General features: G+C 46.3%; 1 protein-coding gene across 1 annotated transcript; it reads right to left on the bottom strand.

Annotated features, from left to right (window-relative positions):
- Positions 1–3,362: 3,362 nt before the first annotated feature.
- Positions 3,363–13,105, bottom strand: LOC120935884 (zinc finger protein OZF-like). The gene is made up of 4 exons (XM_040347919.1): positions 13,068–13,105; positions 12,792–12,989; positions 12,501–12,636; positions 3,363–5,558 (listed from the first exon to the last, which is right to left on the bottom strand). Exons 2-4 carry the CDS (start codon positions 12,939–12,941, stop codon positions 4,339–4,341), a joined length of 1,506 nt encoding a protein of 501 aa, XP_040203853.1. The 5' UTR covers positions 12,942–12,989; positions 13,068–13,105; the 3' UTR covers positions 3,363–4,338.
- Positions 13,106–14,440: the final 1,335 nt, after the last annotated feature.

The following is a 14,440-nucleotide window of genomic DNA, read 5'->3' on the forward strand; positions in this document are numbered from 1 at the left end:
CAGTGATCAGGACGCTGGTATGGTGTTTGGTGTGATCATGACGCTGGTGTGGTGTATGGCGGTGATCAGGATACTTGTATTGGGTAAAGAGTTGCTCGGGATACTGGCATAGGGTATGGTGAGGATCAGGATGCTGGTATGAGTTAGGACAGTGATCAGGACGCTGGTGTGGTGATCAAGATGCTGATATGGGGTATGGCAGTGCTCAGGATGCTGGTATAGGGTATGGTGGTGATCAGGACGCTGGTATGGAGTATGGTCGTGATCAGGAAGCTAGTATGAGGTATGGTAGTGATCAGGATGCTGATATAGTGTGTGGTGGTAATCAGGTGTGGTTTATGGAAGTGATCTGGAAGCTGGTATGGCAGTGCCCAGGATATGGCGGTGATCAGAATGCTGGTATGAGGTATGGTGTGTGGAAGAGATCATGATGCTAGTATGGGGTATGACAGTGATCAGGACACTGGGATAAGGTATGGTGGTGATCCTGACGCTGGTATGGAGTATGGCGGTGATCAGGAAGCTGCAATTGAGAATGGCGGTGACCAGGACGCTGGTATGAGACATGGCGATAATCACGATGCTGGTGTGGTGGATTGTGGCAATCAGGATGCTGGTATAGGGTATGGCAGTGCTTGAGATGCGGGCATTGGATATGGCGGTGATCAGGATGCTCGTATGAGGTATGGTGGTAATCAGGACCCTGCTAGTGTGTATGGCGGTGATCAGGATACTGGCATGGGCTATGGTGATGATCAGGGTGCTGCTATGAGGTATGGCGGTGATCAGGACTCTGGTATGGGGTATTATGGTGATCAGGACATTGGTATGATGTATTGTGGTGATCAGGATGCTTGTATGGGGTATGACGGTGATCAGGACACTGGTGTGAGGTATGGCGGTGATCAGAATGCTAGTATAAGGTATGTTGGTGATCTGGAAGCTGGTATGGTGGTGATTAGGACGCTAGTATAAGATATAGTGGTGATCAGGCCACGAGTATGAGGTATGGCAGTTATCAGAACACTGGCATGGTGTGTGGCGGTTATGAGGACACTGCCATTGGGTATAATTAGGATGCTGGTATGGGGTATGGCAATGCTCAGGATGAATCTGGACAATGTTCACCAATGTGACTGGGACTTATGTTAATGCTGCATGCTCTTATGGTCTTCAGTGGAATGGTCTTTTGGAATGGTTGATCCTTCAGGAAAATGATAAATCAGATAATTATGTAGCACCTTGCCTACAGAGAAGACAACAAAACGTACCTAACAAACTAGGAGGATCTTACAATCATACATTCCATATAAACCCCAAACTTGTAGAACCTTAAGAGAACAAATCAGCATCACGAAAGCCAAGAAACACACTAGACAGGTAAGGGATAAAGTTGTGGAGAAGTTTAAAGCAGGGTTAGGTTATAAAAAAAATAATATCTCAAGCTTCGAACTTCTCACGGAGCACTGTTCAATCCATCATCGGAAAATGGAAAGAGTATGGCACAACTGCATACCTACCTAGACATGGCCGTCCACCTCAACTGACAGGCCGGGCAAGAAGAGCATTAATCAGAGAAGCAGCCAAGAGGCCCATGGTAACTCTGGAGGAGCTTCAGAGATCCACAGCTCAGGTAGGAGAATCTGTCCACAGGACAACTATAACATACACACGATCAGAAATTTCAACAAGAAAAGTTCAATGTGAGCTTTTGGTCCGGAATTTCCGACAACAAAAAATTGAGAGCTGGTTTTCAAATTTTCCGACAAGAAAAGTTCTTGTCGGAAATTCCGATCGTCTGTATGCAATTCCGATGCCCAAAAATCCATGCATGCTCGGAATCAAGCAGAAGAGCCGCACTGCTTATCAAACTTAATTTTTCTTGGCTCGTCGTATGTGTTGTACGTCACCGTGTTCTTGGCAGTCGGAATTTCCGACCACATTTGTTTGACCGTGTGTATGTAACACAAGTTTAAGCCAACTTTCCATCAGAAAAAAAATCCACGGTTTTCTTGTCAGAATTTCCAATCGTGTGTACGCGGCATTAGTTGTGCAGTCCACAAATCTGGTCTTTAAGGAAGAGTGGCAAGAGCAAATCCATTGTTGAAAGAAAGCCATAAGAAGTTCAGTTTGCGAGAAGCCATGTGGGGGACACATCAAACATGTGAAACAAGGTTCTCTGGTTAGAACGATATGTGTGGCGGGAAAACTAACACTGCACATAACCCCGAACACACCATCCCAACCGTGAAACATGGTGGTGGCAGCATCATGTTGTGGGGATGCTTTTCTTCAGCAGGGACAGGGAAGCTGGTCAGAGATGATGGGAAGATGGGTGGAGCCAAATACAGAGCATTCTTAGAAGAAAACCTCTTAGTGTCTGCAAAAGACTTGAGACTGGGGCGGAGGTTCACCTTCCAGCAGGACAACGACCCTAAACATACAGCCAGAGCTACAATGGAATGGTTTAGATCAAAGCATATTCATGTGTTAGAATGGCCCAGTCTTCTCTGGTGATTGGGCATGCAAAATAGACTCTATATTACTTTTGGAATGGTTGATCCTTCAGGAAAATGATAAATCAGATAATTATGTAGCACCTTGCCTACAGAGAAGACAACAAAACGTACCTAACAAACTAGGAGGATCTTACAATCATACATTCCATATAAACCCCAAACTTGTAGAACTGGCTATGCGAAGGTTATACCAAGCATGAGTCTTGTTCTTACCATATACAGTCTACTTTTAATAATTTTGTGAGTGCACTGCTTATACTAGCTGCTTAGTGAATGAATTTTTGTCTTTGCTAATATAGTACCTTCTAATATGGTGTCACGCTGTCCACATACATGAACAATGTGGATTCCTTATGTACGCAGTAAATAGGTATGTTTTATACTGTTTTGACAACTTGTCTTTATTCCCAAATACAATGTGGATTGTACTAATTTTTCACATTCCTTCTATGAAAATGTTATAAAATGAGATTAAACAAAATTCGGTATCAACATTGAAATTGAGCTCTTGATTCCAACCTTTATATCATTAAAATAAATTAATAAACATTGGCCCCAAGACAGAACCCTGGAGGCCAACCATTTAGAAGATGAGGCATTTATCACTACTCTCTGGACCCGTTCATGTAACCATGCAACAGAACCTATTTCATAGACTAAACATCTATGAGGTACAAAATAGGGTTGTCCCGATACCACTTTTTTAAGACCGAGTACAAGTACCGATACTTTTTTTCAAGTACTCGCCGATACCAATACTTTTTTTTTATGTCATGTGATGTTTTCAAACCACAATACAGACTGTCACGGACATTCCCGTGTGCGCGCCCCATGGACGTCCTCCCAGAGTTAAGCAACCACCTTGTAGACGTATATCGTCTATAGGGCGGTTATTAACTGGTTAAAAAAGACTGGTTTACTGATTATTAAGCACTATAGTACTTCCAATAAAGAAGAGCTGTCAGCAGGTTGCACTGCAGTTCAGTTGATTCCAGGGAAGAATGCGATATTGCACTCTCTCTCTCTCTCTCTCTCTGAGCTCACATCCTGCCCTCCTAACAGTACTTAATTATTCACCAGAGAAAGGCAGGACCCTCCCCCTCCCTCTGGGCCGTTCTCAGTGCTGATGAAAACTCCCTCCCTCCCAGCATCGAGTCACCTATTGAACAGCAGAACACACGCTGCAAGTTTTCAGGATGATAAGAAGGACATTTAATTTTACAGTTCAGCGGCTTCCTTACACGCTGAGGACTCGCTCTCTGCCCGCTCTGCTCTGCCCATCCAAGGTTTCGGCTAGGCATCGGGAGCATTTGTGCGAGTACAAGTACTCGAGCAAATGCTCGGTATCGTTCCCGATACTAGTATCGGTATCGGGACAACCCTAGTACAAAATCTAGATAGACTACAGTACATCCACTGGACTTCCACCATCCAATTTCTCACTTCCATCCACATAGAACAATAACAGGTTGGTCTGACAAGAACAGTCTTTCATAAATTCATGCTGGTTGTCACTTATGATATCTTTATCACAGACACATTTCTGCAGAGAGTTCCTTACCTTTCCCTCAAATACCTTACATACTATTGATGTTAGGCTGACTGGTCTGTAGTTTCCTAGTAAACATCTCAATATCCACAGTGCCCAGCTCTCTTATGCCCTTTTCCAATCTCTAGCCCATTAGCCTTAAAACTGGATTTAATCGATTTTAAAGATTCTGTTCCCATTGACTTCAGTGGGGTACGGATTATCATCCAGAACCTAGGAGCAGTCCAGCAAAGCTCCCATGAACTGAACCCAGGAATGTTTGACTCATCCCTACTCCACTATGTGAGATCTCTGATGTATAACAAGAGCTGGTTTCCGTGTATAACATTTTCCACACTCAGTGCAGGAATATGGCTTTTCACCTGTGTGAGATCTCTGATGTTTAACAAGGTCTGATTTTTGTAAAAAACATTTTCCGCATTCAGTGCAGGAATACGGCTTTTCCCCTGTGTGAATCTTCTGATGTAAAACAAGGCCTGATCTCCATGAAAAACATTTCCCACACTCAGAGCAGGAATACAGCTTCCTGCCCGTGTGAAACTTCTGATGTACATTAAGTGAGGACAACCGTGAAAAAAATTTCCCACACTCAGGACAAGAATACGGATTCTCATCTTTGTGCAACCTCTGATGTATAACCAGGTGCGATTTCTGTGAAAAACATTTTCCACATTCAGGGCAGGAATACGGTTTATCCCCCGTGTGAGATCTCTGATGTACAACAAAGTCTGATCTGTGTAAAAAACATTTCCCGCACTCAGGGCAGGAATGCAGCTTCTCCCCTGTGTGCAATCTCTGATGTACAACAAGAAGGGAATTCATTAAAAAACATTTCCCACACTCAGGGCAAGAATACGGCTTCTCCCCTGTGTGCAATCTCTGATGTTTAGCAAGCTCCGATTTCCCTGAAAAACGTTTCCCGCACTCAGGACAGGAATACAGCTTCTCCCCTGTATGAATCCTCTGATGTGAAACAAAATGTGATTTCTGTGCAAAACATTTCCCACACTCGGTGCAAAAATACGGCTTCTCCCCTGTATGAATCCTCTGATGTAAAACAAAATGTGATTTCTGTGCAAAACATTTCCCACACTCAGTGCAGGAATACGGCTTCTCCCCTGTGTGAGATCTTTGATGTCTAACAAGATTTGATTTCTTTGTAAAACATTTCCCACACTCAGAACAGCGATGAAGCATTCCACAAGTGGGAGATCTCTGATGTACAGCAAGATTTAATTCTGAGTTAAAACGTTTCCCACATTCAGGACAGGAAAATTTCTCATTTCCCTGAATTCCGGCACCATCCCTCACAGTACAAGGTTGCTCAGAGTCAGAGGGATTTGATGGTCTATCCACACAGTGAAGTCCTCCATCCATAGCTGAGCTCATTGTCTTCTCTCCTGCACAATCTCTTGTGATGTCCACATCTTCCATTATACAAACTGGAGATAAAGTGATACAAGCCTTTGAGGGTTTCCCGATGGCGTGTCCTAGAAAAATATGAAAACATGATCAATAGATAAAAAAAGTTATATCACTTAAAACAGAAGTGTGGCCAAAGCTTTTTTGGTCCTGTTTCTCCTTTGGGTTGCAAAAGTGTACCTACTTTTAAATGGCTGTGACCCAGAATTAGCTGATAGGGTGCAAAAGCTTGCTGTCATTTTGATTTCACAGAGCCGCTCCAGGCACTTGAAGAATCCCGTCCATATTGTCATGATCCAACCAGATGCCTAATTAACAGCTGGCTACAGATTTCAGCGCGCAGCCGAGGACCAAAGTCATCTGCGCCCGCCCCCTCCCTAGCTCTCCAACAAAACTCTGAGGGCTTCACAGAACAGCTGTATTTATACTGAGATTACAGGTGGACTATTTATGATTTAGGTGACTTCTAAAGGCAATTGGTTCCACTAGATTTTAGTTAGGGGTATCAAATAAAGGGTGCTGAATACAAATGCATGCCACACTTTCACATATTTATTTGTAAAAAAATATAGTCGTCCAGCAATGCCGATACAAGTCAATTGTGATGAACGAAAAATTAATAAAAAACATCCCAACAAGGTCTCACAACGACTGCTTAACATGAATGATAGCTTTAGCTGAATATATTTAAAAAAGTGAGAGTATAGAGGGTGACCATTATGGACATGATCATTTTAGGTCAATGATGTCACTTGGGATCCCCTATGATATCACTGACCAAACATGGTCCACATTTGGTCAAAGATGTCATACGAGAGGTCCTGCCTCTTTGTTTCCATTAGACTGCAGGGCCCAGGCGCTGTCATTCCCAGCAAGTGAGCGACAGGTTCAGATGGGCGTTCACGTTTTTTTCTATCATCAGGTCAGTAAGTATCATTCATCGTGAGTGATGTGGATTTGCATCGCTAGACGACATGACTGATGATAGTTCTACATCATGGAACTTTTTAAAAAAAAATAAAGGATTTGCTAAAAAAGCATTTATTTACTTAACGTTAGGGTTACTCATTAGAGAGGCCATTACCATGGGGGTCAAGCATGGTACTCTCTGAGTGTGTTTAAACCCCCACTTAGGACTGCCCTGCAGAGATATGCACCGCCGCGGCCCCACTCCTTGGCTGTGTGGCAGGAGGGAGGTGGAGGGGGCGGTCCCAGGTGGCTGTTTTACTCCCACTGAAAGCCCACGAAGTAAGCCTAATCTGGGCTGGGATGTGCGGAAGGAGGGAGGTGGAGGGGGCGGTCCCAGTCGGCTGTTTGACTCCCATTAAAAGCCTGTGATGCAAGCCTAATCGGGGCGGGGATGTGCGGCAGGAGGGAGGTGGTGGGGGCGGTCCCAGACGGCTTTTTGACTCCCATTGAAAGTCCACAATGTGAGCCTGAGCGGGGCGGGGATATCCTCGGAAGGAGGTGGAGGGGGTGGTCCCAGGTGGCTGTTTTACACCTATTGAAATGGCCGCGCTGCGAGCCGGTGTGCGGCGGGGGGGGTACCGACAAAACTTTTCCGGGACACCACAGCCCTGTCCACACTCGCAACCCTCATTTTTTCACTCGCCAAATGCGAGCAGGCGAGTGAAAATTTTGAGGGCTGGTCTATAGTATGCCTGTGAAGTGGCACATGTTCCCCATGTTTAGAACAGTCCCCGCACACAATGATGTTTCTAAAGGAATAAAAGTAACTTAAAACTGCTTGCGGCTGTAATGTAATGTTGGGTCCCGGCAATATAGATGAAAATTATTGAGAAAAAACGGCATGGGTACCTTTGGGGCTTGTATGGATATTAAGGGGAACCCCGCACCCAAATTAAAAAAAGAAAAGGGGGGGGGGTCCCAGGCCCTATATTCTCTGAACAGCTGTATACAGGCAGTCCCAAGAAAGACAGGGACTGTAGGTTTGTTCTTAAGTTGAATCTGTTTGTAATTTGGAACTGGTACATTTTGTAAGTGTAGCTCCAGCCAAAAAAAATATTTTTAAGCTTTTTGGATATCATAGGAAAGGGTGATCATCACCCTTTGTTTTGCCATCTGTGCCCCTGTTCAGAAGATTTCACCTTACTTTCTGGCCCAATTACAATTGGATTTTGAAAATTTGGGGAAACAAGGATTGGTGATAAAGCATCAGTGGGGACACCCTTTTCCCATATTAACTCTTACAGGAGAGAATTTCCCTTCCCAGGGGTGAATTTCCTCTCGCTTCCTGCTGTCTCCCTCCCTTTGTAAGTAGGAGCCATGTGTAAGTCGGATGTTTGAAAGTAGGGGACCGCATGTACATACTATCCGGGCCTGCCCGATATACTCTGCAGAAAATTGGGCCTTAGGTGTTGGTGGTACCAGAACACTGTAAGCCCTCACAGTTACTCTTGGAGGGCGCTGGAACGGGCCCTGCTGTGAAATATTATATTAAGAATTGTAATTACAAGCCAGAAAAATGGGGCTTTAGCCAGTGGTGGTGGTGCCACAACACTGCAACTAGTCACAGATACTCTGAGTGCAGGAACGAGCCCTGCTGCAAAATATTACAGCAAGCAATTGTAATTACACGCCCCTGTTAAACAGGGGCAACAAAATTGGGCTTTAGGCACTGGTGCCCAGAACAAAAACATATTCTTAGAAGCTATCAACATGAACATTGAGGAGATATAGGATAGTCACTCAGCATCAGCATAGGCAGTCTTAAATCGGTTACATCAGCATCAGGTGCTTGGTAGCTGGTGATCCAAGACTGATTCATTTTTATGAAGGTGAGCCGATCAACCGAGTCGGTGGACAGGCGCACTCTGTGAACAAAGCCTCCAGCAGCACTGAATGTGCGTTTTGAAAGAACGCTGGATGCAGGACAGGCCAGTAGCTCAATTGCATACTGTGCAAGCTCTGGCCAGTGATCCATCCTCAAGAGGCTAAGATTAAGCACTAGCCAATAGTGCGAAATGTGTTGGCTGCATTTATCCCTTATTTTGCTGTGACTTGTAGTGTTTTAACATTTTTTACAATAAATGCAACCGTTAAGGTTCTTTTGGAGTGCGGCTATATAATTTCTCTATTTTTTGCCAGTGGTTTTTCGGTTGGAAAGTTCTCCAAGTCTGATCTTGCCCCTAAGTATTCCTGCACCATGTAAATCAGACGCTGGCGATGGTTGCTGGAACCGACCTTGGGGCTGCGAACTAAAAAATTGCCTGAACGCATTGGTCAAGCAGCCACATTCTGCACCGCTCCTTCTGTGACTGACCGAAGCCTCAGCAACACATTGTCCAACACATTGTCCAGTAGGACCAGGAAATTGTAACCTCCCAGGCTCTGGAAACGCATTGCACAAACCTTTCTGTAAGGCCTCCTGAAGACGTTTTATCCTCTGCTCCTTCTGCGAAGGCTGGATAAGTTCCGCAACCTTACCCTTATAAGGTGGATCTAAAAGGGTTGCCAGCCAGTAGTGATCCCTCTCCTTGATCACACGATTCTGGGGGTCCATTCGCAGGATTAGGGAGGCCATGCAGCATAGGTTTGCTGAGACATTCGGTCTGGAGACCTCTGGGTCACTAAGGACGAAATGATCCACAGTCACCTCCCCCCAGCCACCTACAAGTCCATGGGTTTCTGGGGACTGTAAACGATCCCTTGAAGACTGCTGCTGATGCTGAGTGCTAGGCTCCACCTCCATGTTGACACAATCCTCCACCTCCTCTTCCTGTGTGAGCGGTGGGCCCGTAAGAATACTGTCTGGATAAAGGGGGCTTTGAGTCCTCCTCTTCCTCCCTCTGTTCTGCCTCAAATGACCTGTTCATTATTCCGTGCAGCGTGTGCTCCAACAGGAAGACAAGAGGGAAAGTATCACTGATGCATGCACTGTCACTGCTCACCATCCTCGTGGCCTCCTTAAATGGTGACAGGACAGTGCATGCATCCTTGATCATGACCCACTGGCGTGTCATAAAAAAGCCTTGCTCCCCTGACCATGTCCCTCTGCTGCGTATACAGCCGCTGCAGCATTGCCAACGATGAGTTCCACCTGGTGGGCATGTCACAGATGAGGCGGTTTTTGGGCAGGTTGCATTCCTTCTGAAGGTCAGCCAGCCGAGCAGTGGCATTAAATGACCGGCGGAAATGCCCACAGACTTTCCTGGCCTGCCTCAGGACATCCTGTAAGCCTGGGTACCTGCCGAAGAACCACTGCACCACCAAATTAAGGACATGAGCTAAACAGGGAACATGGGTCAAGTGTCCCTGTCGGAGGGCAGAGAGGAGGTTGGTGCCATTGTCGCAAACCACCATTCCTGGCTGAAGCTGGTGTGGCGTCAACCACCTCTGAGCCTGCCCCTGCAGACTTGACAGAATCTCTGCCCCAGTGTGGCTCCTGTCCCCTAGGCAGACCAACTCAAGCACCGCATGGCATCTTTTTGCTCGAGTCCTTGCGTAGCCACTAGAACACCGAAGGAGCACCGCTGGTTCCGAGGACAAATCAGCACAGGAAGAGGCCATAGAGAAGAAGAGGAGGGGGTGGAGGAGAAGTGTGGCAGAATCACCACTACCAGCATTTTGGAGGCGTGGTGGCGGAATAAGTTCCAATAATACTGCACCCTATTCTGCAACTTTCCCAGCTGCCAGAAGGATTACCCAGTGTGCCGTGAAAGAAAGGTAATGTCCCTGTCTGCTGTACCATGAGTCAGCGGTAATATCAAACAGTAATAGCAAAACAGCAACGGTGCTATCTGCTGCACATGTCGCAAAAAAAGTCCACGCCAAAGAACTTTTGGAAAAACGCACAGAATCAGCAGCACCCTGCACATGCGGAGCTCTGCGATGTGATGCAGTCGGTTGGCTGCCCTTAAGCTGGCCCCTGGAGGGCACCCTGCCTCGTTGGAGATGTGCCTCCTCCTCCCCTCTCCTATCAGGCACCCACGTAGAGTCAGTGACCTCATCATTCCCTCCCTCCTCATGACTGGAGCAAACCTGGCAGTATGCTGCAGTTGGGGGAACATGTCTGCCAGTTTGATGTCCTACTTGGGCACCCCCTCTCTCTGGGCTCATGTTACTGCCTTCATCCTCAACCTGGGTGCCATCATCAGAGCCTTCAAAACGCTGCACATCATACTGCAGCATGTACCCAAAACTGTGGCCAAACAGTTTGGGGGACTCCTCAGGGCATGATGGTGGGGGATAGGGAAGGAGTGACGAATGCCATTGAGCCGATGGAAGAGGCCGCTTTGGCAGCTGCATTGGCAGACAAAATACTCTGGGTGACAGAGGATGAGGACGGCTTGGTCATCCACTCTACCAACTCTTCTGCATGTTGTGGCACAACACGGCCAGCTACCGAAAAAAAGGCCAAGCATGCCCCACGGCCACGTGCTGAGGATGCACCGTGTCCATGACCAGCACTGTTCTGTGGACACAGAGCCTGCTTGCCCTCTTTTAGTGGCCTTTGTGCATTTCCCTCTCCTTGGTGGCCTTCCAGACATACTGTACAATTTGACTAGCAAAACAATGTCTGAAGGTTACTCTAAACACGTACACCAGGAATGGCCTACAGTCAGGTATAGGCTTGGCTGGACTAGAATACAGTGGATATATATTTTATGCACTGCAGCTCACTGAGTCGCCTGCCTACCTGAAAGTGTCTTTGAACACGTACACCAGGAATGGCCTACAGTCAGGTATAGGCTTGACTGGACTAGAATGCAATGGATATATATTTTATACACTGCAGCTCACTGAGTCGCCTGCCTGAAAGTGTCTTTAAACACGTACTCCAGGAATGGTCTACATTCATGTATAGGCTTAGCTAGACACACACACACATATATATATATTACACACACACACACACATGGAAGACAGTCCACAAACAGGCACTTTTCTTAAAATATGGCTCTCTTCACTGACGGTGCTGTGATTGGCCAAAGAAAGCAGGTCATAGTGCATGTGTCATGGATATGCAACAAAGTCTGTCTGCTTACCTGATCTCCATGTGTTCATTAAAGGCCTGACCCTGTTCTGGTTCCCCTTTTATCACTTCCTCTTCCTGTATGGCCCCACCCAGGCCATTCCAGGAAGTCTATATTAACCGTTGCTCTACAGGTCTGCAGTGCTGTTCAACAAGGTTCCTTTGCTTAGTTGCTGTCTGCAGTGTAGTTTGCTAGTTCCTGTTTGCAGAGTGCTACGATCATCTTTCCGTGTACCGTTTTGGCTTGTTCCTGACTTCTGCTGTTTGCCTGTGCCCCTGACCATTTGCCTGTCCCACGGTCATCCTTGTCTGCCTGTTGCCCTGACCTCGGCCTACCCATCACCACTGTTTGTCCTGATGGCTGCTTCCCCTCTCTCCCTGTGGAGTGTGACCTAGGGAATCTCGGGGACGCGACCTGGACCCAGTTGCGGCGAAGACCATCCTTACCATCAAAGGCTCTGGTGAATACAAAACTGGGTCTTAGACTCCGCGCCCTGGGTGATCTTGGGTTACGCTTCCTCTCTGCTAGCAGTAGTCGGCGCTATAGGGTTCACTTCCCTGTGGTGCATCCCTGACCCCAACGGGGTGCACTTGTCACCTGGCCACGGGTGACCTGACAGCATGCTTGGACAATCATCAGCCAGCAATGCACTGCGATGACGCAGTGCATTATGGGCTGTGACGCGCTGCTCGAATTTGGCGCGAACGGCCCATAATGTTCGATCTTTGTCGAACAGCCAATGTTCGACTCGAACTCGAAGTTCATCCCTATCTCCTAATAAGAAGAAGAGGGGCCAGCCTCTGAAAGGCACAATCTGTATTATCACATCTGTGCTACTGTGCCAGACTCCCAGAATCCACATAAATGATGAGGGGAAAAAATGATGTGCAGGATGGGTATCAGTGACTATTATCAACCTATTATTGGCTGATATCACTCATCTCCCGTCCTACTCTGGACCAATCAGTGTGCAGTAACAAAGCCGAGAAAACAGAAGAATATATGATGGCTCACCTGTGCTGATCTCTGTAGGAGTGTCCTCCTCTTTGAATGACTTTGTCATTCCAGCCTCCTCTGTATATTGCTGATCATCCCTCACATACGTCTCTTCTACTTCACCTTCAACTTTGATTTTTATTAGATCTTCACCCTAAACCAACAGAATGGCAGAAAATAAGATCTGTAAAATATAAGTATTTATGATGTGAGATCCCATAGAAAATATCATCTTGTAGAGTCCACACATCGTCTCCACATGTCAGAGTGTTTAATCACTTAATGTTCCCGACCCTCAACTCCACCTACCTGATGATGGTGGGGGATGGTGTGACCTTCCTGTGTGGGGTCCCGGGAATACAGAGGACGGGGACATTTCTGTGATGTGTTTCTGTTATTAGGTGACTCCATCTTAATGTCCTTGTAGGGATCCTTGTGTCCTTCAGAACATTCCTCCATCACACCAGCCTCCTCTTTAACAACAATATTATCCCCGAGGTTTCCACTCTGAATGTATAATAAATATTCATTGTAACGAACATGCTGTGTGTAAATCATAACTACCAATAATTGTCAATCATCTACCTGATGATGGTGAGGGATTGTGTGACCTTCCTGTGTGGAATCCCGGGAATACAGAGGACGGGGACATCTCTCTAGAGGGTTTCTGTAGCTGGATGACTCCACCATGGTGTCCTGGGACAGATCTTTGTGTTCTTTTAGCAACTCTGATGCCTCCATCACATCATCCTCCTCCTCCCCCTCCTCTTTTATCTGCTCTTTAATCTCAACTTTAGAATCTCTCAGGTCTCCACTCTGAATCTATAATAAAAATTACATCAATTGTAACAATGCAGATAATGTACAGATCCTAATGATACTATCAGTGATTGTTCCTCATCTACCTGATGATGGTGGGGGATGATGTGATCTTCCTGTGTGGAATCCCGGGAATACAGAGGACGGGGACATCTCTCTGGTGGGTTCCCATTACTGGATCCATCTGTAGGAAACACACACACTGACTAAATACATTGTTTCTATGTGTTTATCAGATGATGGAGGATCTAGGTGGAGCCTCCGTACTGCTCTCCCCTTTACAATAAAGTCTCCTCTTACACGGTGATGTGAGGGGCGGCTGATTGTCCATCATGACGTCCTTGTAGAGATCCTTGTGTCCTTCTAAATACTCCCACTCCTCCATGGAGAAATAGACAGTGACATCCTGACACCTTATAGGAACCTGACACACACAATGATACAGTCACCATCCAGACACATCCCTTGTCTGTTACTGGATAATGTCCCAGAATTCCCGGCACCGCTCACCTCTCCTGTCAGCAGCTCCATCATCTTCTTGGTGACTTCTAGAATCTTCTTTTTGCTCTCAGGTGTCAGGGAGGGAGATGGAAGCACTGTGATGGTCATATGATCTCCAGACTTTATAAGAGGATATATCTGTATGCAAAAAAACTGTTAGGCCTCGTACACACGATAGGTTAGCCAGAGGACAACGGTCTGAAGGACCGTTTTCATCGGTCAAAACCGATCATGTGTGGGCCCCATAGGTTAAAAAAAAGCCAACTTGCTTTAAAACCGATGGACGCATAACCGATAGGTCAAGAATCAACTCGACGCATTCTTGCAAGCATTGAACTTTTCTTTCAGAACGTTGTTGTGTTTTACGTCACTGCGTTCTGACACGATCAGTTATTTAACCTATGGTGTGTAGGCGTAACGGACCATCAGTCAGATTCATCGGTTAACCTAAGACAATGGTCCTTCAGACTGTTGTCCTCTGGTTAACCTATCGTGTGTACGAGGCCTAATATGTCACATTCCCAGAATCCTCCTCACCTCTCCGGTCAGGTCTGTGTTTTATTAATAGAGATAAGAGTGATGTCATGTGACCTCCCAGAATCCTCCTCACCTCTCCGGTCAGCAGGTAGATGATATCC

This window comes from Rana temporaria, chromosome 4 (genome assembly GCF_905171775.1).
Source record: "Rana temporaria chromosome 4, aRanTem1.1, whole genome shotgun sequence".
NCBI classification, from domain to species: domain Eukaryota; kingdom Metazoa; phylum Chordata; class Amphibia; order Anura; family Ranidae; genus Rana; species Rana temporaria.